At 49.9% G+C, this 24,773-nt stretch overlaps 2 protein-coding genes across 5 annotated transcripts in view; both read right to left on the reverse strand.

Annotated features, from left to right (window-relative positions):
• Positions 1-7,809, reverse strand: part of ZNF180 (zinc finger protein 180) — a 37,518-nt gene extending 29,709 nt beyond the window's left edge. The window contains exons 1-2 of one of the 4 annotated variants that reach the window (XM_030297862.1): positions 7,740-7,809; positions 4,728-4,817 (exon numbers count right to left, since the gene is read on the reverse strand). In XM_030297862.1, the coding sequence (XP_030153722.1) occupies positions 4,728-4,817; positions 7,740-7,772 (123 nt within the window). In that variant the 5' untranslated portion in view covers positions 7,773-7,809. The remainder of the gene's footprint in view (positions 1-4,727; positions 4,818-7,739) is intronic. The other 3 variants (XM_030297860.1, XM_030297861.1, XM_030297859.1) reach the window with 3 other exon arrangements.
• Positions 7,810-14,297: 6,488 nt separating this feature from the next.
• The window catches only part of CEACAM20 (CEA cell adhesion molecule 20), a 52,289-nt gene continuing 41,813 nt past the window's right edge, over positions 14,298-24,773 (reverse strand). Inside the window, 5 exon segments of the mRNA XM_032591410.1 lie at positions 14,298-14,447; positions 21,421-21,543; positions 22,044-22,079; positions 22,443-22,504; positions 23,230-23,639. Coding sequence (XP_032447301.1) covers positions 23,521-23,639 — 119 coding nt within the window. The 3' untranslated portion in view covers positions 14,298-14,447; positions 21,421-21,543; positions 22,044-22,079; positions 22,443-22,504; positions 23,230-23,520.

The raw sequence follows: 24,773 nt of genomic DNA on the forward strand, positions 1-24,773 counted from the left end.
ACATAAGACACACCGTGGCTTCCACCTTGGTTGTGTGCAATTAAGTGCTCTCCCTCTGCCCTCCCTTTCTTAGATCCCTTGCTCCACGAGAAACCAGCTGCTGTGTTGTGTGCGGCCCTGGAGAGAGGTGTGTGTAGCGGGGAACTGAGGCCTCTCGTCGACGGCCACGGGAGCGAGGGAGCTGGCAAGGGGGTCCTCCTACCCAGTCAAGCCTTCACATCAGCCTGGGCCCACAATTTACCGCAACCCTGTCGGAGACCCTGAGCACCAGAAACATCCAGACCAGCTGCCCCCAGATCCCTGACCCCAGAGACTATGTGCGGTAATAAACGCTGGTTGTTGTTCTAAGCTGCGAAGTTTTGGGGTATGACGTCACGGATGGCTAATACGAGAAGGAAGATGGTTTTGCTTCTCCTAGGCAGCCTTGGAATATACAAGAAGCGTATTTCCATCTGCGAGAACTAGGTCATCTTTGTCCCTAGCACCTCACGCGGGGCCTTCCGCTGGTTGGGCAATCAATAAATATGTGATGAAAGTGAAAATTATAATGAGCAGCTTACTACTTCCGTTGTATGTTATAGAAGAAAAGAGCGAAAGGGCCATTAAGATTCTCAGAAAAACACCCAAAGTCGCTAGCTCCGAGTAGAACACCAGTGGTCACAATCAAAGCACGCTTTACCTGTAGTTTTGATAACGTGTGAATGTATGTATATAAATTTAAACGCATAACTCCCTCTGAAACTCTTGCCCATGGGTACACCTGACCCTTTAAGCAACACCAGTTTGAATTGCACAGGTCCATAAACATGTTGATCTTTTTAATAAATACAGCACAGTACCGTAAATGCGTTTTTTCTTCCTTATGATTTTCTTAATAACATTTTCTTTTTAATCTATTCTATTTTATTGTAAGAATACAGTGCACAAGGGCGCCTGGGTGGCTCAGTCGGTTGAGCGTCCGACTTTGGCTCATGTCATGATCTCGCCATTCATGAGTTCAAGCCCCGCGTCAGGCTCTGTGCTGACAGCCCAGAGCCTGGAGCCTGCTTTGGATTCTTTGTCTCCCATTCTCTCTCCGCCCCTCCCCCGCGTACGCTCTGTCTCTGCCTCTCAAAAATGAATAAACGTTGGGAATGCAAGCTGGTGCAGCCACTCTGGAAAACAGTATGGAGGTTCCTCAAAAAACTAAAAATAGAACTACCCTACAACCCAGCAATTGCACGACTAGGCATTTATCCACAGGATACAGGTGTGCTATTTCGAAGGGACACACGCACCCCCATGTTTATAGCAGCACTATCGACAATAGCCAAACTACGGAAAGAGCCCAAATGCCCATTGATGGATGAATGGATAAAGATGTGGTATATATATACAATGGAGTGTTACCCGGCAATCAAAAAGAATGAAATCTTGCCATTTACAACTACGTGGATGGAACTAGAGGGTATCGTGCTAAGCGAAATCAGTCAGAGAAAGACAAATATCATGACTTCACTCATATGAGGACTTTAAGAGACAGAACAGATGAACATAAGGGAAGGGAAGCAAAAAGAATCTAAAACAGGGAGGGGGACAAAACATAAGAGACTCTTAAATATGGAGAACAGAGGGTTACTGGAAGGGGTGTGGGAGGGGGGATGGGCTAAACGGGGAAGGGGCACTAAGGAACCTACTCCCGAAATCATTGTTGCACTAGATGCTAACTAACTTGGATGTAAATTTAAAAAAACAAAAAATGAAATTAAAACAAAAAACAAAGAAACAAAATGCACAAAGATAAAAAGAGAGAAAGAAAAAAACAGACTCTTAACTACAGAGAACGGACAGTTACCAGAGGGGATGTGAGTGGGGGGATGGGTAAAATAGGTGATGGGAATTAAAGAGTATATTTATTCAGATGAGCACTGAGTAATGTATAAAATTATTGAATCACTATATTGTACACCTGAAACTAATATAACACTCTACATTAGCTATACTGGAATTAATAAATGAAATAAAAATTGAAAACAAAATGAATAAACGTTAAAAAAAATTAAAAAAAAAAAAAAAAGAATACAGTGCAGGGGCGCCTGGGTGGCTCAGTCGGTTGAGCGTCCGACTTCGGCTTAGGTCATGATCTCACAGTTTGTAGGTTCGAGCCCCACGTGGGGCGCTGTGCTGACAGCCCAGAGCCTGGAGCCTGCTTTGGATTCTGTGTCTCTTTCTCTCTCTTCCCCTCCCCCACTTGTGCTCTGTCTCTCTCTGTCTCTCAAAAATAAATAAATGTAAAAAACAAAATTTTTTTTAAAGAATACAGTGCACATAATACATATACAAAATACGCATTGACTGTTGATGTTGTCAGGCTTCTGATCAACAGCAGGCTATTAGCAGTTATGTTTGTTTTGTTTTTTGTAAGTTTTATTTCTTTATTTTGAGAGAGAGAGAGAGAGAGAGAGAGAGAGAGAGAGAGAACCTCAAGCAGGCTCCGCACTGTCAGTGTGGAACCCAACACGGGGCTCGATCTCTCGAACCGTGAGATCATGACCTGAGCCAAGATCAAGAGTCAGACGCTTAACTGACTGAGCCCACCCCCCCAACCCCGCGCCCCAGCAGTTAAGTTTGGGGAAGTCAGACTTAACTATGGATTCTCCACTCTGCAGGGGGTTGGTGTCCCTAAACCCTGCATCGTTCGAGGTCAACTGTACAGGGAACCAGATACAAAGACATTTACAGCAGTGCTATTCGTAACAGCAAAACATGGAACATTAGATATCTGTGAACAGGAAACCCGTAAGTTCTGGGGCATGGGGTGGAAATCTGGGCACCAGATGTGCAAACTGGTACCAGACTGTCACTGCTCCCGGGCCCTCACAGCGGACAGAACTAGGAAAACACATGTATATGTCTCTCTCCACACACACACACACACACACACACACCCCATTGAGACATCCATACATCTCCACGTACTTCTACACCTACATATACTGAAAACCCCAAGTATCGTCGCTACCTACAACTCCCACCGATCACTAAGGTTTACTCCAGTGTTCTCTCTCTTACCACATCTGATTGTGAGAACACTGGCTCCCATGAGCCTTATTAGGTTTACTCATCTGATCAGCGCCCCCGTGGGTGACTAATCTCCCATTTCCACAGCCGCTCCTTCTCCCGCACGGACACTCCTTGGCCCTCCTGGACTCTGACACAGGGGCTCTCTCGACCCTCCTTGGGCTCAGACTCTGCAGGTGGCCTCATCCCACTTGGACTTGGACTCCATGTAGATGCCCTTGACTTCCTGCCTTCGCTCTGATACCCCACCCTGGGCTCCCCCCTCCCCCACGTGCACAGAGAACCTCAATCTTCTCAGGCTGTGACACACTGGGATGTGTCCCCAACCCCAACATGGACGCACTTCTCACCCTGCCTTGGCTGACACCCCATCCATGCTGGACCACCCTTGGCATGGACGCCCTCACTGCACTCAGGCTGTCCACACTGAGGCATCCCCTCTACGGAGGCCCTTCTCACCTGCCCTGGGACCGTCACCGCAAATATCTTCCTCCCCCAGATGGACACGTACCTCACCCCACTTGGGCTCTGATTCTCCATGCCACCTTTTTCACCCTGTTTGGTCACGATGTCCCCACACGTGGACACCCTCCTCACCCCAATCAGGCTGTGACACCTCACAGGAGGGAGCCCTCCCTCCCTCCACCACAGCCGTCTACGCAGCTCGGCCCCATCTCATGGCTTCAGGAATGAACCACTTAGGAAGGAGGAGGCGAAATTCTAACACTTTTCAAGAAATTAAATGTTTTCGAAGAACATTTACTGTAGGAAAATGTTTTCGATCGTTGATTTCCTAACTTTAAAATTCGCTGCACCAAAGTAGAAAAATATAGGTAAGTAAATGAATACATAAGGTCCCTCGGAGTGTAACTGACACTCTCTGTTAACTGACGTGTTTATAACCTTCTAACACATTTCGTATAATACACACTGTATCTTTTTTTAAAAAAGACGATCATTTCTACATGCCATTTACTGAACACAGATCCCACATATCTTTGTATGTTGGGACGCGCGTACCGTCCCATCAATGGCCACAGTATATTCCGTATCACGGCTTTACCGTAACTTTAATGCTCCCCTTGCATGGCCCCTTCTCACACATTCTTCCCAATCTTTCATTCCCAAGCAAACGGTGCACTGCTGGCCAAGGGAGAACGAATCAGTACTCTAAAGGCCTTTGATATCAGGATGCCAAATTCCTCCCAGAAAGAGTTCTCTGGGTTCAAATAGAGAGGAGGTGGGGGCACCCAGGTGGCTCAGTTGCTTAAGCGTCTGATTTCAGCTCAGGCTGTGATCTCACGGTTGGTGGGTTCGAGCCCCGCGTCGGGCTCTGTGCTGGCAGCTCGGAGCCTGGAGCCCGCTTCGGATCCTGGGTCTCCCTCTCTCTCTGCCCCTCCTCCCCCTCATTCGCGCTCCATCTCCGTCTCTCTCTCTCTCTCTCTCAAAAATGAATTAAAAATTTAAAAAAAAAAATTTTTTTTTAAATAGGGAGGAAATGCAGGGAGCCTCCAAGAACGTATAGAGGATAAGGTCAGGGGAGACCAAGAGCTCCCAGGACACCGCAAAGGGAACGAGGACAGCCTCCGGAGCCTAGAGGGTCGGGCTGTGGGGCCTGGGTGCGAGCAAGCTGTGGGTCTCCTGGAGGAAGGGGAAGTCCCACTCACCTGCGCACCGGTCTTCAGGGGCCCTGGGGGCTTCTCATCCCGCTCTTCCATGCTCTCCTTCAGGCACAGGCAGGGGCCTGAGGGCCTGAGCTGCAATGGTGCAAGAGCCCTGAGCAGAGCATCCTTGCGTAGGTCCCCCCCCCCCCCCCCCGCCCCGCCCCCCAGGATTAGCCTCCGCTGCCAGGACGCACTCCCCACGACAAGCGCGCCTCTAGAGGTTTCTGCCTGAAAAGCTGCGCACGCCTCTCCCAGGCCAAGACTCTGCAGCTCCAACCTGATTCCTCCGCTATCACAGGCCCCCAGACCTCCTGCCTGTAAGTCAGGCCCCAACACGGCCTCCTGCCCACCACCAACATCTGCAGTACAAATCGGTCCCTCCCTGCCCCACTGGGTTTCTGGGAGCCTCACAGATGCCCAGCAGGTCGAGGACCAGCTAGTGAGCCCCCCCCCCCCCCCCCCCCCCCCCAGATGTGAACCTGCAGCCCTAAACCAGCAGCATCTCTTCCTGGAGCAAGGAGTAGGGCTTCTGGGATTGATGACCCGGAACCACACCCCCAACTAAATGTCCCACCCCTCCCAGAATCCTCCTCTTCCATTAACTAGGCCTGACCCTCCAGCAACCTGTCGTGCCCTGCCTCCCTATTTGTGCTCAAATAGCCAAGCACAGGCGCAGAGCTGGGCTGCACCTAGGACTCGGTGCCTCCACCGTTCTGGGTCCACTGGCTGCTACCAGAATAGCGCCTGCCCGATTCCCAGCCCCAAACCCTCCTGAGCCCTGAACGGGTAGCTCAGACTTGGTCCCTCCATCAACGTGGGTACCCTCGGCCTGAATCAGCAACAGAGCCAGGCCTGGGAGCTTCCTGACAAACACCAGCTCGTGCCAACCCCTCCGAGGCCCAGAATGTGGACTTCAGCCATCTTCCTGCCAACTCGATTGTTTCTGGGTGTGAGACTAGAACAGCCCCCTGGCAAATCCCAGCCCCACACACCATCTCGCCAACCCTACCCCCCATCTCTCCCTCTTACCCACACCCTTGACCCCCAGGATTCTCACTCAGTGTAATGTGGGTTCACCATGCAGCCATATCCTGAACTTGCCCACACACTGTCTCCTCCACTAACATCCACAGGCCCCCGCTTGAGCCACACCTGCCCAGATTCCTGTCCGAATATCTTCCCGGTCACCTGCAGCCTAGGGAGATCCTGTCCTCCCGCCAACCTGGGCACCACCACGGGTGACTGGGGCGCCATCTGCACAAAGACCCCAGCACCCTCTAATACCCACCTCCAGGCTCCCGTTTCCCGTCCAAATACCCACGTGTATGCGCAGGGGGCCATGGCGCAGCCCTAATCCTCTGCAGCCCGGAATCTGCAGCTGCTCCCTCCACCCACCTGGGCATCCTCAGGCAATACCAGGGTCCTAGGACTGCCCATGCCTCCCCGTTCTGCCCAAGACCAGAGGCCGCGGCTCCAGCAGCGACTGGGCGGGGCCACGCACCTAGGTTCCCTCCTCCTGCTGGCATCCCCGCGGATACACACGGAATCCACATCCCGGACCTGGGCCCTCCCCCAGCCTGTGGGTTTGTGCAATCCCTGCTCCTGAAAGGAGAAGCCGCACCTCGCACTCTGCACCTCAATACCCGGGCTACCTCAAGCACCCACAAGCCTCTGTGAGGATCTTAGGGGCACCTGCGCCACGGCCTGCTTGCCACCAAAACATCAGAACACCCAAACAGTAGCTTGAGCAAAGAATTCCAGAGTCCGCCCCAGGACCTGGGCGCTCACCAGTCTGGAGGGTTCTCCAGCTCATGACAGAGCAGCTCCCATGGGAAGCAAGCCTTTTGGCTTCCTGCAGCCCAAATGTGGATCCCCAGATGCCACAGAGTACAGCCCCTTCCAGGTCCAAATCTACAGCCCAGACTCTGTCCCTCTACCAATCTGGGCATTCTCGTGCCCGCAAGTGGAGTTGCCCCCAAGCAAAGGCCCTGGGGCTGTCTACTTCCCAAACGTGCCGGCAGCATCCGGAGTCCTTCCCCAATAGCTGTCAACTTCACCGCAGCTGTTGCAGCTCTGACCCTCCCGGACTCCACTTCTGTACCTCCAACCCAAAGTCTGCACCCAACTTGAATGTCCTAAGGCCCTGCACTACCCTACGGGGGTCCCAGGATCACCAGTCCAAATTCCGGCTTCCCAATCAACACGCCCAGCCCGAGCAGGGAGCGCTCTGCCTAGAAACTGCCTCCAGGCCCTGGTTCCTCTTGCAACCTAGGAATCTGTAGTCCATCAGGGATTCTCAGAGTTCGCTCAGGTAGCACTGGTTCTTCTGGGGCAAGAATCTGCAACTCAAACCTGGTCTCTCCACTACCGGGGGCGCCCCAGGTCCCCAAGCCAACTGCCCAGAACCTCACCTCCCACGTCCTGCTTCCTATTCAAACGCCTGCTGAAAATACAGGAATAGGGGCAAAGCCCCTCTCCTGCAAATCTGCAATTGAGTACTCTCTCAACCCAGTCTTCAGTCCTCAGATCCTGCACTAAACCAGCCTAGCACTGGAGGAGGGGAAGCGGGGTTCTCAAGATCACCCCACACCCCCGCATATGGCCTGTCTACACCAACCTGGGCGTTCTCAGCCTTGGGACAAGAGCACTACGAAGCACGCGCGCACTCCCGAATCTGCAGCTGCACCAGGATCCCCACCTACTTCGGGACCCCGCAGAAGCGCCGCACGCTCAGGTCCTAGGTCGCCCACCCACACCCCCAAACCCACCTTCCCGCCTACACCCTGCGCATGCGCGCACGGGACCTCCAGCGCTGCCCCGCCCCTCACCGACCTGGGCGTCCACGGGCTCGCGGCCCAGGACCGGCCTGTCCCAGCTTCAGGGCCCGGCACGGCTCTGCAGCGGGACGGAGTCGGGTTAAGCAACCCCCTGCGCCGATTCTGCAACACGACAGACTCGGGTTCAGTTAGTTCGGCCCCCTCCCCTACTCGGCATCCGCAGGGCCACTCGGCTGACCTCCGAGCCCAGGTGCGTGGCGACAGCAGGCATCCGCGCGCGGGACAATGGCTGCGTTTCTGGCCAAACCCGGAAGTGCGTTTGGGCTCGGCGAGCCGGGACTACAATTCCCAGAAGCCCCAGCGGCACGGGCGGCGATTAGGCGGGGCTCCAGCTCCACCCGGAGGCGAGCGTGGGGATTACCGCGAGCCGTGTCAGGTTGGGGTACCCGCGGGGGCCGCGACTGTCTGTGTCCCCGTTTCTGCGCGGCGCCGAGACGGGGAGCGGGACCCGCACGGCCAGGTCACGGCTGCGATGCGTGGGCAGTGGCCGACTTGGGAAAAGCTGGCCTGGGACCGGCTGGACGCCCAGGAGCGGCCGTGAAAACGGAATCCCCAAGAAACCCCTCCTGGGACGTCCCCTCCTGGGACGGCCGCTTAGTCAGATGCTTGGTGCGCACCGTCTCTTCTTGGTCCTCAAGCCCAAAGATGGTGGCTACAAACCCGTTCGTTACAGTCCAGGGAGCTCCTGGCGAGTCCTTCAAGAATCCGATATGTTGATATGTTCTTGTAGTTCATTCTAGTAAAACAGCAAGAGTCCTTTTGTTTTTTAAATGGAGGTCTTTCCCTGCCTGTGAGACTTTAAGGATCGTACCCTCCCCCTCCTGATCTGTTTTGGCCTTCATCTTCTGGCCGTTTTTCTCTCTCAGCTCCAGCCACGCTGGCCTTTCCATCTTCACCAGCAGCTCTAGCAGGCTCCCACCCCAGGACTTTTGCATATGCTGTTCATGCTGGCTGGCAGGCTCTTCCTTTGCCGATTCCACTGGATTCTTGCCATCTGGTCTTTAGGCAGATGTCACCTCCTCAAGAAGCATCCCCCCACCAACCATTGTAAACTTACAAACCCTTCACTCCCCCACGTACTCCCTGCCTCCCTTCTCATCATTTTTCTCTAGAAAATGCTGGAGTCCAACTCCAGCAGGCCCAGGGGTTCCCGAAGGATGAACGGCGTCGGCGAAAAAGTGAAAATAAAACAAGACTAAAATAAAAAACTAACATAAAAACAAAAAAATAAAAATGGACACAGACAACAACAGTGTGTTGAACTGGCCGATTGATTGTAGCAAACGTGGCATTATATTTGCTAGTGATCTCCTTGTAGCATACGTCATCTACGTTTTCTGGCATTACCCAATTCTCAAATTGTTCCTTTGTGTCATCACCCAATAAGGAATACCATGATTGTTTTCTCATAACGTCCCCTCCTGCCCTTTGCTTATTGATTAATTTCTTTCATTGTTTTTATTATGTATCTATGCTTATCTATAAAGTAGTTGCTTTGCTGTTTTCATGAAAGGTCATTTACCTCTCAACCCCTCAAGTGGAACAGTTACAGGGACATGACCTCTTGGTTGTTTCCCTGAACCATTTGTGGTTTTGAAGAACAAAAGTGTTCGCCTAGGTCCGAGGTGCCAGGAGGGGGCCAAGAGGGCCTTAGAAACCCACGCCTTATACATTCTCGGAGAGGCAATGCACCTAGGAACCAATGAGCCATTCTGTCCCTTAACCGACTAGGTTCAATCATCATCTGGAATGCCTCCTGGGGGCCAGGTGGGCCCAGGGGTTAGAGTGACCTGAGTCCAAAGATACACTCCTTAGTTACCGGAGTGGGGCTTTCAGATCCGTATGTCTCTCCTTTACAGGCCCTCTTTGCTGGCAAATGCATGAGGCTATCCTTCCTGTAAGTAGAGAAGTCTCCGTAGGGGGTGGCAAGGGCTAAACGTAAGGCCGCACAATTTCTTGCGGAACCTTATTTTTTCCCCAATGGTTCTTTTCCCAGGGGGCCTGCTGAGGGCAATTCCCCAACAGACAATACCCCAGGTACTTTAATAAGGCCAAATTACCTAAAAGCGGGAGGACAAGAAGCTTCACTGTCAGCAGGCCGCCCTGCAGTCACCAATCCGTCCACAGCCCAGGCCTTGCCACTCAGGCTGGGATAGCTCGGCTTCCAGAAAGAGAATTTTATATATATATATGTATGTGTGTGTGTGTATATATATATATATATATATTTATATATATTTATATATTTATATTTATATAAATATATATTTTATATATATTTATTATATATATTTATATATGTTTATATTTATTTATATATTTATTTATATATAAATATATATATTTTTTTCATATATATTTTTTCATATATGTATATGAATATATACTTTTCATATATATGAATGTATATTTCATATATATGAATATATTTTTCATATATATACACACACACACACACACACATATATATATATATATATATATATATATATATATATATGATACGTATTTATTTGGTCGGTTATCTGCTTTCACTACTAGCCTGTCAACTCCATAAGGGAAAGGATTTGTATCTACTTTGATTAGTGCTGTAGCCCCAGCATCCTAAGGTACCTGCAATATAATAGATGCTCAATAAATATTTATTTTGAATAAATAAAGGCTCCTGGCCCTTTGTTAAATGCCTTAACATCTCATTAACTGCCTGTGGAAAACAGTGATGTTTATTCCCACCCCACCAGGAAGGAAGCTGATAGTTGGAGCCCTGCTGCGTGAAAATATGGCATTTAAAATGTTTTTTTTAGGGGCGCCTGGGTGGCTCAGTCGGTTAAGCGTCCGACTTCAGCTCGGGTCACGATCTTGCGGTATGTGAATTCGAGCCCCGCGTCGGGCTCTGTGCTGACTGCTCGGAGCCTGGAGCCTGTTTCAGATTCTGTGTCTCCCTCTCTCTCTGCCCCTCCCCCATTCATGCTCTGTCTCTCTCTGTCTCAAAATAAATAAACGTTAAAAAAAATAAAATGTTTTTTTTTAATTATTAGTATTGTTGTCAAAGTACTCCTGTAGTTTTCTTCACATAACTTCTAACCTTTAACAAATTATTGCTATTTGAAATGTAATCTCTACCCTGCCCCCCGCTTAAATTCCTTATAATTGGTTATTGTGGTTGATTTTTTTTTAAGACTTGTGTTGGGGGCACCAGCATATTACTTAAATAAACAAACTTTGGGGGCGCCTGAGAGGCTCTGTTAAGGGTCTGACTCTTGATTTCAACTCAGGTCCTGATTTCATGGTTCATGAGACAGAGACCCATGTGAGCTCATGTGGAGCCTGCTTGGGATTCTCTCTGCCCCTCCCCTGTGCTCGCTCGCTCTCTCTCTCTCAAACATTTAAAATAAAAATAAAAACTTTTAAAAAATTAAAAATAAATACTTATTTTGGATCTGGTTAGCCCACTGAAACGTCAGGAATTCTTATAGTATTTCATTTGATCCTCTTGGCTTTTCTGGTGAGACAATCAGCTATAGATAATTAGTTCATCTCTTCCTTACTTCCTTAAAAGTATTTAAAATATTCTTTTCAGCGTTTATTTATTATTGAGAGACAGAGAAAGAGCATGAGCATGGGAGGGGCAGAGAACGGGGGAGACACAGACTCTGAAGCAGGCTCCAGGCTCTGAGCTGTCAGCACAGAGCCCGATGTGGGGCTCGAACTCACAAACTGTGAGATCATGACCTGAGCTGAAGTTGGATGCGCCCCACTTTAACTTCTTATTGCATACATTTCAGACACAAAAGTAGAGACCCACAACCATTGGGTACAGAGAATGCAAAGTTACCATTAGCAGGTATCATTACAAACCACAAGACCCACGAGAATTAACGAAAAGAAATTAACCACAGGCAGAGGCTAGAAAGGCATCAAATATGAAAGAATAAACATTTACGCACCATTCTGTGCCAGGCACTGCCATAAGGTCCTTATAAATGTTTCTCACTTAGTCCTCATGGCAATTCTTACCAGGTTGGACTGTTATTTCCATTTCACAGAAGATGAAATTGAGGCCCAGAAATGCTAAGTAACTCACCCTGGGTTGTGTTGTAAGGGCAGAGCTGGGATTGAGTCCAAGAAGTCTAATGCTAGAGTTCATGCTCTTAACTTTTACGTTATATCGCCCTTGACCTACATATCAACATCTTTCCTCTACACGAGCAATACTAAGTTTGCAAACAAGACAGAAAAGCTTGTATTTATTCATCATGCAAGCGAAACATAGGAAGCATAAGAAATCTTTAAAACCCTAATGACAGACGTGAAAGACACAGAATTGCCATGCTCCTGGCTGTGTTGTGTCACACGTTGCGGGGGCGCCTGGGTGGCTCAGTCGGTTGAGCCTCTGACTTCAGCTCAGGTCATTGATCTCTTGGCTCTTGAGTTTGAGCCCCGCGTCAGGCTCTGTGCCGACAGCTCAGAGCCTGGAGCCTGCTTCAGATTCTGTGTCTCTCTCTCTCTCTGCCCTTCCCTTGCTTGTGCTCTCTCTCTCAAAAATAAACATTAAAATTTTTTTAAAAGATGTCAAATCTTGCATTATGATGTACAGATTCAGTACAAATATGACAATCATAATGGGATGCTTTGACGTTTAGCTTATCTTCCTTTTTTTCTGTATTTTTTTCAGTATTTTTTTTTTACCTTAAGATATTCAGACATTAAAGCATTAGTGATATGGAATTTAAAACTGACTTTGTTTTTTGTTTGGTCTTTTTTTTCTTCTTCTTCTTTCGTAATGAACAAGGTGGCAAGTTTTACTTCCAGGAGCTCCCGAATCCTGATGACCTAACCTGAATGTTACGGGGGCTTCAGAATGGCTACTACCGAGGAACAGGAACTCGTTCTAGGAAGATGCCCTTCAAACTCAGAGGTTTCTCGATCAACTACTTGGGGATTGGCTGCGACCCAAGTTTCACATTGAGGGTTCTGTCGGCCAGGATCTGGGTGTGGCCTTAGCATCTACCGAGGAACAAGGAGGTCATGAATCCACTTGCTCTAAAGGCTGGAAGATAAAGCTATGAGTCACTAGAGGGGGAATATGACCCATACCTGGGATCCTGGGGGTGGGGGGATGTAGGGGTGGGGGGATGTAGGGGTGGGGCGTTCTTGGAAGCAGGGGGTGGGAAGAGACAGTCTTTTTCCTTTGCTCAATCCTCTTCTCGAACTCTAGACATTGGAGGGACCCAGAGCTTCGTGATCAGCCCCTACTCTTCTCTGTCTTTACCCACTTTCTTTGCAATCTGTAGGGGAATGGGTTAACTCAACAGGCCTGGAGTGTTCAAACCCAAGAAAGGCCTATTTCCACGACTGGGTCTCGGGTGGCTTCTAGGAACTGAGCTCTTGCAATGTTCTGATGAAAGGGTTTTTGCAGGCAGGCTTGTGGCCTTGGACCAGCTTGTCCGGATGGTTTATACAAACAACGTGATCTGTAGTGAACACCTGCCTTCCTTCTGGGGATCTGGAGCTGCCCATGTGATTGACCCCCTATAAAAACCCTGGACCCTCAGGTTCAGGGCAAGCCCCCCCACCCCCACCCCGGCTGGCAACACTTCACAAGTATCGTCACACATCGTTGCTGGGGGAATTCCCATGTGACTCTACTGAGACAGGACACGTGGAAGCTTGTGCCTGGTGCCTTCCATGCTCCACTCCCGGAACCTTTTCTTTTCCCTTTGCTGATTTCATTCTCTATCTTTTTGCTGCACTAAACTGTAACCATGAGTGTAACAACTTCTGGGTCTAGCAAATCGTTGGGCCTGAGTGTGGTCTTGGAGACCCCCCGACACAAGACCTACATTCCCGTAACTTTAAACCCCACTAACAACTCCCACGTGTGTATCTCCAGCCCTGCTTTATCTAGACTGTTACGAACAATTGCCTGTTTCATTCTCCAGTTGATTTCTGACATGTCTAAAGCAAATTCTTGATTTTCCTTCATATCCTCCCTCACTGTTGCCTCAGAGAGTGGCCTGCCAGTGACCCAGGTGCTTTGGCCAGAAACCTGGGAGTCAGCCTTGACTCCTCACTCTGTCTTCATCAAATCGGATTCTCCCCACCCTCACCCCCCAAATTCTTGAGATCCTAAGCATCTCGTGCCTGCTGTCTCCCTTCGTTCTGCTTTTTTTTTTTTTTTTCCTGTCATCATCTCTTAATAGCTCCTTGTGTCTTATCCTCTACCATGATTTGAAAAGACACAGTCCACCCCGCCTCTGGGGTGGGGAAATGCCCCTGGGGGGGGGGGGCATGCTGTGTCTATCACTGGTGTTTGCCCATCTCCATGATACAGCTATGGCAGCCCCAGATTCTGAGTCTCAAACCTTGGCCCTCTAATTCTGGGTCACTTCCTCCCTGTTTTTATTGCTTGTAAAGAAACATGAGTCAAAGCCCAAGATTTGGTGGGAGCTAGGGTCCAGTGCTTGAACAACACATTAAAACAGAATGTCACAGGGCACCTGGGTGGCTATGTCAGTTAAGCGTCCGACTTCGGCTCAGGTCACGATCTCACGGTTCAAGCCCCGCGTCGGGCTCTGTGCTGACAGCTCAGAGCCTGGAGCCTGCTTTGGATTCTCTCTCTCTCTCTCTCTCTCTCTCTCTCTCTGCCCCTCCCCTGCTCATGCTCTGTCTCTCTTTGTCTCAAAAATAAACATTAAAAAAAAATTTTTTTTAAATGTCCCAAGGCCTACGAAGACAATGGCTGGAATAAAACAAGCACCCAATAAATTTCATTAATATGTGATTGAGCGTGATTTCTCTAGGATTTCTGGAGGAGGGAAATCTCCCTCCATTAGACTGAGGGGTTGATTTGGCCGTAGATGTTGCGTTCTGGATTCACAAGCACCTGTTACACAAAGAGAAAAGATGAGTTCCATTTTCTATGTAGGCCTTCCTGGTCTACTTGCTGTATTTAGTACAAGGCCCAGATGCTCGGGCATTGTTCTCCGTCCTGGGAAATTCCAGTGAACTTCCTCCTATCTGACTGCACTTCAATCACAGCAGCACCTCTGTGTTTCTACAATGGCCCCTATAGTTCCCTACCTTGGAGGAGAGACTCTAAAATAATCCCCACGTCCCAGCATTCATGCCCTTATGTTACCCCCTTCCTTTGAGGGCAAGACCTGTGACTTGCACCTAACCAAAAGAATATGGCAAAATGACAGGATGTGCATGATTGCATGTACGTGGTTTCTGTTTTATAAGATCTGTTATATAAGATTCTGTTATATCAGATTTCTGTCTTGGCTTTAAAAAAGTAAGATGCAATGTTGTGAGCTGCCTATGGAGGGGGCCACATAGCAAAGGACTTAGGGCAGCCTGCAGCTGACAGCCAGTAAGAAACTGAGGTCCTCGTTTGACAGCCTGCAAGGAACTAAAGGCTGAGCTTGGAAGTGGATCCTTCTCCAGTCAAGCCTCAAATGGGACCTGAGCCTTGGCCAACACCATGATGACAGCATTGCAGAAGACCCACCTAAGCAGTGCTTAGACACAAACTTTGCGATAATGGCATATGGTGTTAAGTTTGTTGTCATTTGTCATGCAGCAACAGATTACTAATACACTCCACTCCAGATCCTTTGAATGGATTGCTCCTTCTCATCCCTCCAGAATATAGCAGACATTGAGTTGACTGACCTGACACTCTTGCTCATATCTCATCCCTTGCCTGCTTCTATTGACAAGAACTGGGAAGCATAACACCTCATTCTCTCAGCCTTCCTGGCAACAAGGAATACCATGTGACACAATTCTGGTCCAGGAGATATGAGTAATTTCACGGGCTGGCACTTCTAGGAAGAGCTTTTGCTCTACTGGTAGAAAGAAGCAAATGTGTCTTTCCTTCTCTGGATGAGGGGGACCTAAAAGTCCACGTGTGCCAGTTCATACCTGACTGGAGAGTTCACAAACCTAAATACAATCCATACAATGGCCTGAGCCAGTCTGATTCTCCTCTGTAGAATTTGAACCTAGAAACTCTTAAATAGTAATAGAGGATGTTGGTACATGCAATCTGAAGTTATAGAGGTGTGGTGACTGGGAGGCTTGCATAGGAATTCAATCTGGACTGAGAACAATGGAACAGATTCATTGCTCAATAAATATGAGCAACCACATAAGAGAAAAGCTTCCTGACAACATTCCAGTCCTCATAGGCCCACCAGTAATTTCTGAAATTGGGTTATCTGAGATTCCCCAGTGTTCTCTCAATTATTTTCAGGGGGGATGGGATGGGATGGGATGGGATGGGATGGGATGGAATGGGTGGGGTGGAACTGAATGGAGTAGAGTGGGGTGGGGTGGGATGGGATGGGATGGGATGGGATGGGATGGGATGGGACGGGATGGGACAGAATGGAATGGGTGGGGTGGAATTGAATGGAGTGGAGTAGAGTGGGGTGGGGTGGGGTGGGATGGGATGGAATGGAATGGGTGGAGTGGAATTTAATGGAGTGGAGTGGGGTGAGGTGGGGTGGGATGGGTGGGGTGGAGTAGAATTGAATGGAGTGGAGTGGGGTGGGGTGGGGTGGGGTGGGGTGGGATGGGATGGGATGGAATGGAATGGGTGGAGTGGAATTTAATGGAGTGGAGTGGGGTGAGGTGGGGTGGGATGGGTGGGGTGGAGTAGAATTGAATGGAGTGGAGTGGGGTGGGGTGGGGTGGGGTGGGATGGGATGGGATGGAATGGGTGGAGTGGAATTGAATGGAGTGGAGTGGGGTGAGGTGGGGTGGGATGGGTGGGGTGGAGTAGAATTGAATGGAGTGGAGTGGGGTGGGGTGGGGTGGGGTGGGGTGGGATGGGATGGGATGGAATGGGTGGGGTGGAGTAGAAGTGAATGGAATGCAGTGGAGTAGGGTGGGATGGGACAGAATGGAATGGGTGGGGTGGAACTGAATGGAGTAGAGTGGGGTGGGGTGGGATAGGATGGGATGGGATGGGATGGGATGGGATGGGACGGGATGGGACAGAATGGAATGGGTGGGGTGGAACTGAATGGAGTGGAGTAGAGTGGGGTGGGGTGGGGTGGGATGGGATGGAATGGCAGGGGTGGAGTAGAAGTGAATGGAATGGAATGGAGTGGAGTGGGGTGGGGTGGGATGGGATGGGATGGGATGGGTGGAGTGGAATTTAATGGAGTGGAGTGGGGTGAGGTGGGGTGGGATGGGTGGGGTGGAGTAGAATTGAATGGAGTGGAGTGGGGTGGGGTGGGGTGGGGTGGGATGGGTGGGATGGAGTAGAATTGAATGGAATGGAATGGAGTGGGGTGGGGTGGGGTGGGATGGGATGGAATGGAATGGGTGGAGTGGAATTTAATGGAGTGGAGTGGGGTGAGGTGGGGTGGGATGGGTGGGGTGGAGTAGAATTGAATGGAGTGGAGTGGGGTGGGGTGGGGTGGGGTGGGATGGGATGGGATGGAATGGGTGGAGTGGAATTTAATGGAGTGGAGTGGGGTGAGGTGGGGTGGGGTGGGGTGGGATGGGATGGGATGGAATGGGTGGGGTGGAGTAGAAGTGAATGGAATGCAGTGGAGTAGGGTGGGATGGGACAGAATGGAATGGGTGGGGTGGAACTGAATGGAGTAGAGTGGGGTGGGGTGGGATGGGATGGGATGGGATGGGATGGGATGGGATGGGATGGGACGGGATGGGACAGAATGGAATGGGTGGGGTGGAACTGAATGGAGTGGAGTAGAGTGGGGTGGGGTGGGGTGGGATGGGATGGAATGGCAGGGGTGGAGTAGAAGTGAATGGAATGGAATGGAGTGGAGTGGGGTGGGGTGGGATGGGATGGGATGGGCGGGGTGGAGTAGAAGTGAATGTAATGGAGTAGAGTGGGGTGGGGTGGGGTGGGGTGGGATGGGTGGGATGGAGTAGAATTGAATGGAATGGAATGGAGTGGGGTGGGGTGGGGTGGGATGGGATGGAATGGAATGGGTGGAGTGGAATTTAATGGAGTGGAGTGGGGTGAGGTGGGGTGGGATGGGTGGGGTGGAGTAGAATTGAATGGAGTGGAGTGGGGTGGGGTGGGGTGGGGTGGGGTGGGGTGGGATGGGATGGGATGGAATGGGTGGGGTGGAGTAGAAGTGAATGGAATGCAGTGGAGTAGGGTGGGATGGGACAGAATGGAATGGGTGGGGTGGAACTGAATGGAGTGGAGTAGAGTGGGGTGGGGTGGGGTGGGGTGGGATGAGATGGGATGGGATGGAATGGAATGGGTGGGGTGGAACTGAATGGAGTGGAGTAGAGTGGGGTGGGGTGGGGTGGGATGAGATGGGATGGGATGGAATGGAATGGAATGGGTGGGGTGGAATTGAATGGAGTGGAGTGGAGTGGGGTGGGGTGAGGCACGGTGGGGTGGGGTGGGATGGGACGGGATGGGATGGAATGGAATGGAATGGGTGGGGTGGAATTGAATGGAGTGGAGTGGAGTGGGGTGGGGTGAGGCGGGGTGGGGTGGGGTGGGGCGGGATGGGATGGGATGGGATGGAATGGAATGGGTGGGGTGGAATTGAATGGAGTGGAGTGGGGTGGGGTGGGGTTGGGAGTAGAGTGGGGTGGGGTGAGTAGAGTAGAGTTGGAGTAGAGTGCGGTGGGGTGAGGTGGCATTGGATGGGATGGGATGGGTGGGGTGGAGTAAAAGTGAATGGAATGGAGTGGAGTGGGGTGGGGTGGGGTGAGGTTGGATGGAAACTGGAATCAGGGAATGGAGTGGAATAAATGGCATAGCATCCAAAAAATGTAAATGAAGAAATGGAATAAACAGAAAAATCATAATAGAAAGGAATGCAGAGGAAAAGAAGAGAATAACATAAACTGGCATGGAAAGGAGACTGACGACACGGAGTGCAGGATTAGAACTGAATGGACAAGAGTGGGAAGGGAAGGCATTTGAGGAAAGGAAAGGAATGGAGAACAAGTGACAAAAAAGCAATATGACAAAGGGTAATTGGGAGTTCAAGAATGGCAATGCAGGCACAAAACTGGAATGCTGCAGAATCTAGAATGAGGAAATGGAGTTAAATGGAGTTCATACGATGGTGTGGAGGGTAAGGAAATGGGAAGGAATGCTGGGACAGGACTTGAAAGCACGAAGTCAAGTGGTTGGGAAAGTAACACGGGCGGCTGGAAGGGAGTGCCATGGAAAAGAATGACAGGAGCGGGTGGGAATAAAAAGAACAGAATGGGATCCAATGTGGAGGAATGGAAAAGGGATAAAAGAGGACAGAGTGAAAAAACTGGAAACAGTAACATGGATTTAATGGAAGAGGGAGGCATGGGGGGAAAGGAAATATAGGGAGAAGAAGGAAATAAGTGAAAAGAAAAGGAAGTGAGTGGGAAAGTAGTGCTGTAGGATAAGAAGAAAGGGAATGCAGTGGAATGAACTGAAAGCCAGGCAAGGGTTAGTATCCAAGTCAGTTAAGCGTCCAACTCCGGCTCAGGTCATGATCTCACGGTTCATGGGTTCGAGGCCCACATCAGGCTCTGTGCTGACAGCTCAGAGCCTGGAGCCTGCTTCAGATTCTGTGTCTCCCTCTCTTTCTGTCCCTCCCCGACTTGCGCGCTCTCTCACTCTCTCAAAAATAAATAAAAACATTAAAAAAATTTTTTAAGTCTATAAAGAACTTACCAGACTCAACACCTGAAAAACAAATAATCCAGTGAAGAAATGGGCAGAAGACATGAATAGACATTTTTCCAAAGAAGACATCCAAATGGCTAACAGACACATGAAAACATGCTCAACCTCACTCATCATCAGGAAAATACAAATCAAAACCACAATGAGATACCAACTCACACTGGTCAGAGTGGCTAAAATTAACAACTCAGAAAACAACAGATGTTGTCAAGGATGAGGAGAAAGGGGATCCCTTTTACATGGTTGGTGGGAATGCAAACTGGTGCAGACGCTCTGGAAAGCAGTGTGAAGGTTCCTCAAAAAATTAAAAATAGAGCTACCCTAAAACTCAGCAATCGCATTACTAGGAATTTATCCAAAGGATACAGGAGTGCTGATTCATAGGGGCTCATGTATCCCAATGTTTACAGCAGCACTATCAACAATAGCCAAATTATGGAAAGAGCCCAAATGTCCATCAACTGATGAATGGACAAAGAAAACGTGGTATATTTGTACAATGGAATACTACTCAGCGATGAAAAAGAATGAAATCTTGTCATTTGCAACAACGTGGATGGAACTGAAGGGCATTAAGCTAAGTGAAATAAGTCAGTCAGAGAAAGACAGATATTGTATGTTTTTACTCACATGGGGAAGTTGAGAAACTGAACAGAAGACCATGGGGGAAGGGAAAGAAAAAAATAGTTATGAACAGAGAAAGAGGCAAACCATAAGAGACTTTTAAATACAGAGGGCACAAGGGGGTGGGGGAAATGGGTGATGGGCATTGAGGAGGGCACTTGTTGGGATAAGCACTGGGTGTTGGATGTAAGTGATGAATCACGGGAATCTACTCTCAAAGCCAAGGGCACACTGTATGTTAGCTAACTTGACAATTGATTAATTAATTAATTAATTACAATTTAAAAACTAAAATGTTTAAATTCATAAAAAAAAAAAAAAACAGAGCCGAGTGTACACAGGGATACTGAACAGGAAGGAATGGGATGATGGAAGCCAGAATGCATAGAATGGATTACATGTATGAATGGGGAAGAGCAGGAATGACATGGGATGAGAAGGAAAAGAATGGAAGTGAGCCCAAGGGATGGGACGGAAGTGGGGTGGACAGGAATAGAGTAGAAGGTAGCAGAACGTGGAAGAAAGGAATCAAGTGGAATTAGAAGGGAAAAGTGAACAAAACGTAATAGAAAGTGGGAAAGAATGGGAGGGAAAGAAGATGAGGGCGAGATGGAAAGGGGCACAATGGGATCACACAGTGGAGTGGGATGGAATCCACAGAGCGCGATGGGGTTCAGTGAGTGGGAAGAGAGGAAAAGGAATGGAATCGAATGAGTAAGAGAAACAGAAGGAATTTTACGGAAAGAATCAAGGGGCGCCTGGGGGGCTCGATCAACTCTTGATTTCAGCTCAGGTCATGATCTCACGGTTCGTGAGACTGAGCCCCGCATCTGGCTCTGCGTGGCCTGCCGCTCTCTCAGTAAACAAATAAATGGATAGAAAAGAAACACGCGGTGTCGGAGTGTCCCCAGTACTGACCGCGTCTTGTTCACATCTGCAAGATGACCTCCCCGGGGGGGCTTACGTGTTCCGTGCACCTGGCATTCCGTGTGGCTGTTTAGATAACTCGTAGAGATGACATAGTTTCTTCCCCACCCCCACGCCTCCTGGCACACAGGTGCACAGGTGGCAGCAAGAGGTCTGTTAAGCCTTAGACCCTTTGACTTCACTCTATAAAATCCGTGGATGAAGATCGGGACTTTTTGGAGAACTGCTGTGCAGGTGCCTGGATTATCACCCACCCGATCTCCCCTTCTCAGTAGGTTACTCTGAATGAAAATCTGTGTAAACTGTATGGAGTCACCTGCTTTGTTTTCTGGTCTCAGAGTGCCTCCTCAGTTTGGGGATACATTCCTGCCCCCTCTCCGCCTTCTAAAAGGTGGCGTGAAAACAAATGTGGCAGAAACATGGAATGGAGTAAGATCAAGTCGACCGGAAAAGAAGAGAATGAAGTGAACTAGAACATGATAGGATGGAAATGGGTGGGATGGAACTGAAAAACGATTAAGGGAAAATTCTCTTGATAGTTTATCCCACAGACATCCCATCAAGGAGGAAGCGGCAGATTGGTGACAGCTCTTGACCTATCCAAAGATTCAGGGTGGCATAAAAGTACCTCATAGTGTGATTCTGCGTTTCCTTTCGGTAGAGTGGGGACCAATGGATCCAATGTAACTTCGGGCGATGGTTTCCTGGGGCCATGAGAATCATTCCCGGGGGTTACTGATGGTGGCTCCTTCTGTGAGTGAATGGAGAGATCAGTTAGGGACCACGGGCACAGACTGCCTTAAAATCACGGTGTCTACAAAGTGTCAACTTGCATTCTTCAGTGACCCAAGAGAGGAACAGGTTTCACCAGGATCTTACAAAGAATCAGAAGTGAATGTAAGTTTAGGACCCAAGGCCCTGCCCCTGATCTAGAACTCTGTCTTTCCACCTGGCGACCTCTGCAACCTCTACTCCAAGATTTCCTTTGCACCCCAGCATGTGCCTGGCTGGTGCCACCTCATTTGCAATACAATTCAGAGCCCCGGAGGTGAAAGGAACACAGGAGGGGCCAGAGACCTGGAATCTGACCCAGCTGCCTCTAAAGCCTTGGGCTACTTTCTCCCCATCCCGGCCCTGCAATGCACAATTACTATTTACACAGGATGGTTTCTCAGACTTGTCAAATACAAAGTTCTCAGGTTTTATTCCCTCTGCAGATTTTTCATATCAAGCCCAGCAGGGCCAACATACCTCATAAAACTGCTCTGGGGGATCTGGTGGCAGCATCTGGGGGAAAAGAAAGTGGTGAAGAGGTCATGGGGCTTGGGATGGGGACCGCCCCCAGAAATTCCCAGAAACAGCTTTGGCCTCGGAGGCATTTACATCCCTCCAGACTCCCAGAGGAGCTCAAAGCTGCACATTGTCATGTTGAAGAGCTAGAAGACAAAGGGGAAGAGAGTCAGGGAGGATCTTGGGATCCCCAGAGAAGGCAGGGGAGGAGATGCAGAGACCCAAGCTAGCACTGGGTATCCTCAAGAGAACGTGCCTCACTCCCCAACCCAAGAGGTGGGACTGACACAGCCCTACTGGGCTGGGGATGAGCCAGGTAGTCAGGGGAGCAGGGAGGGGGACCTCCGGAGCATTGCTCACCTTTTTGACTCCAACCTGTCCTTGAGGTTTGGGTAAATTGGCATACATGGGGCTCAGCCAATCTAGAGAAAGGGAATACCAGCCCAGGGCTGGAATTAGGAAGAGATGTGGGGGAAGGGGCTGTTTTCCTAGGTCACTCCCATCCCCAGAAAGGTGGTGCAAGAAACCTTCCTTCCTTTCTTCCCAGGACTACCTACCCATCACATCTTTGGTGAGCTTGACCTGGAAAAGTCCTGGAAATCTAGCTCTGGGTGAGAGTAGACCGTTTGATGAGATGGATAAGGACAGAAATCTAAGACCTAGCCCTAACTGTGCCAGGGGGTCCTCTGTAGCACGGGTTTATCCTTTATCCTTCCTGGACATGAATCTCCTTTCTGTAAAACCGAGCTGAACTAGACAGCGTCTAGGACTTCCACCCCATGGGGCCCATCCTTCCAGAATCCTAGGCCGGAGATGTCAAAGATGTTTCGTTTTGCCTCTGGGCAGCTCCCACCCACCAGTAGAGGGCGTGGGAAGCACGGTGCTGAGGTGGACTGCGAGGCTGGCTCTGGGTTCAGCAAATCCATCAGCAGAGTTTTCCAAGAGTGAGGAAGGAGACGATGGCAACTAACGCCCCATTTTTGCTGTGGTTGGTGGAACAGACATAACTGCTCAGAGTTCTTGGCTCCAATCTCATGCGTGATCGTCACACTAGTGGCAAAGCTGGGAGCAGAGGCCCCGGCTCCCAATACTAGCTTCTTTCCCAGCCCCCACTGCTGCTCCGGGCATCAGCCATGAAGTCACTTACTGGAACAGGACTCTGCATGGGGCTCCTCCTCGGAGGTGGGTGTTGCTGCCTCCTGGATGGAGTCCTCTGCTTTTTCCCTTGAGAACCTGAAACCCCAAATCCCTCATTCTCGTGTGCCTCCAGTCCTTGCCATCTTCACAGGCCCTACCCATATCCCACGTCCATTCTTGGGCAATGTCCCAAACCCCCCCGAGTTCCCCAGTTGCTACAGACACAGCTCAGCACCACGGTCAGCCACACTTCTGCCAGGCAGGCCCCCTGCAGGCCACACCTCCTACCCCATTCCCAGCTTTACCGTCTGGCATTTCTGATGCAGAGGAAACAGCCCAGCCCTGCGGACAGGGCAATGAGAGCCAGGATCCCGATAGCAATGCCACCAATGGCTCCTGCAGACAGGGATGACTGGGGACCTGGGCAAGGAGAAAGAATCAGGACACTGCTCTTAAGAAGGAAGGGGCTCTGCTCTGGAGGCACAGGAGGGGGGCTTCCAGGATGCGACGGGGGTTCTTGGTTTCATTCTCCGAGCTTTCGTTTCTTCCTGTGCCAAATGAGCATGGCCATTCATAACCCTATAGGCTTCTGCCGGGATCAAGTGAGATCCCACTTGGAAGAACCAGGGCCATGCCTGACACAGAGTAAGCACTTGGTGAAAGGCGACGATACGATCCGGTGATGATGATGCCAGACGCTGCCTTCCCCCAGGCTCTAAGCTCCGAGAGCCCTTCATACGTGATCTCGTTCAAACCCTACAACATCCCCATGACCATCAACCAGACTCCCTGCTTCCTCCTCTGAGCCTCTGTTTCTCCATTCATCAAGAGGTCTTGGGGACACCTGGGTGGCTCAGTCGGTTAAGCGTCCGACTTCGGCTCAGGTCATGATCTCACAGCTCATGGGTTTGAGCCCCACGTCGGGCTCCGTGCTGACAGCTCGGAGCCTGGGGCCTGCTTCGGATTCTGCGTCTCCCTCTCTCTCTGCCTCTCCCCTACTCATGCTCTCTCTCTCAAAAATTAAATAAGCATTTAAAAAATAGAAAAAAAAAAAAGGTCTTAACAAGACCAGAGGGTTGTTCTAAAGATTACATATGGTAGTTTGGGAAGGTACACCGGGTCCTCTGCTCAGCGACGACTAAAAACGTCGCTCCTGGCTTCAGACCCTAGGACAGGGCTCAGTCTCTCCTACCCAACAGAGATGCCAGCAGGCCCACCTCGGAGCCGGCTGGCTGGGGAGCTACCCAAGAAGTGTTTGCTGATACGGTATATGGAAAGGCTTGTTTCAAGCATGTGGTACAGGCTCAGCAAAGAATAATTCTATTTGTTTAATAAACACAATATGCCAGGCACTGCCATAAACACTTTACGAATGTCGGTTCATTTTCAACAACCCTAGGATATAAGCGCGGTTATTATGTCTGTGTTACCTACAAGTAATCAGAGGACCAGAGATGTTAAGCAGCACGCCCAGGGTCACACAGCTATCAAGCAGCAGAGCTGGGATCGGAACCCTGGCTAAGAGCCACACCGTGTTGTCCCCTCGAGAACTCA

Source organism: Lynx canadensis, chromosome E2, assembly GCF_007474595.2.
Source record: "Lynx canadensis isolate LIC74 chromosome E2, mLynCan4.pri.v2, whole genome shotgun sequence".
Taxonomy (NCBI): Eukaryota; Metazoa; Chordata; class Mammalia; order Carnivora; family Felidae; genus Lynx; species Lynx canadensis.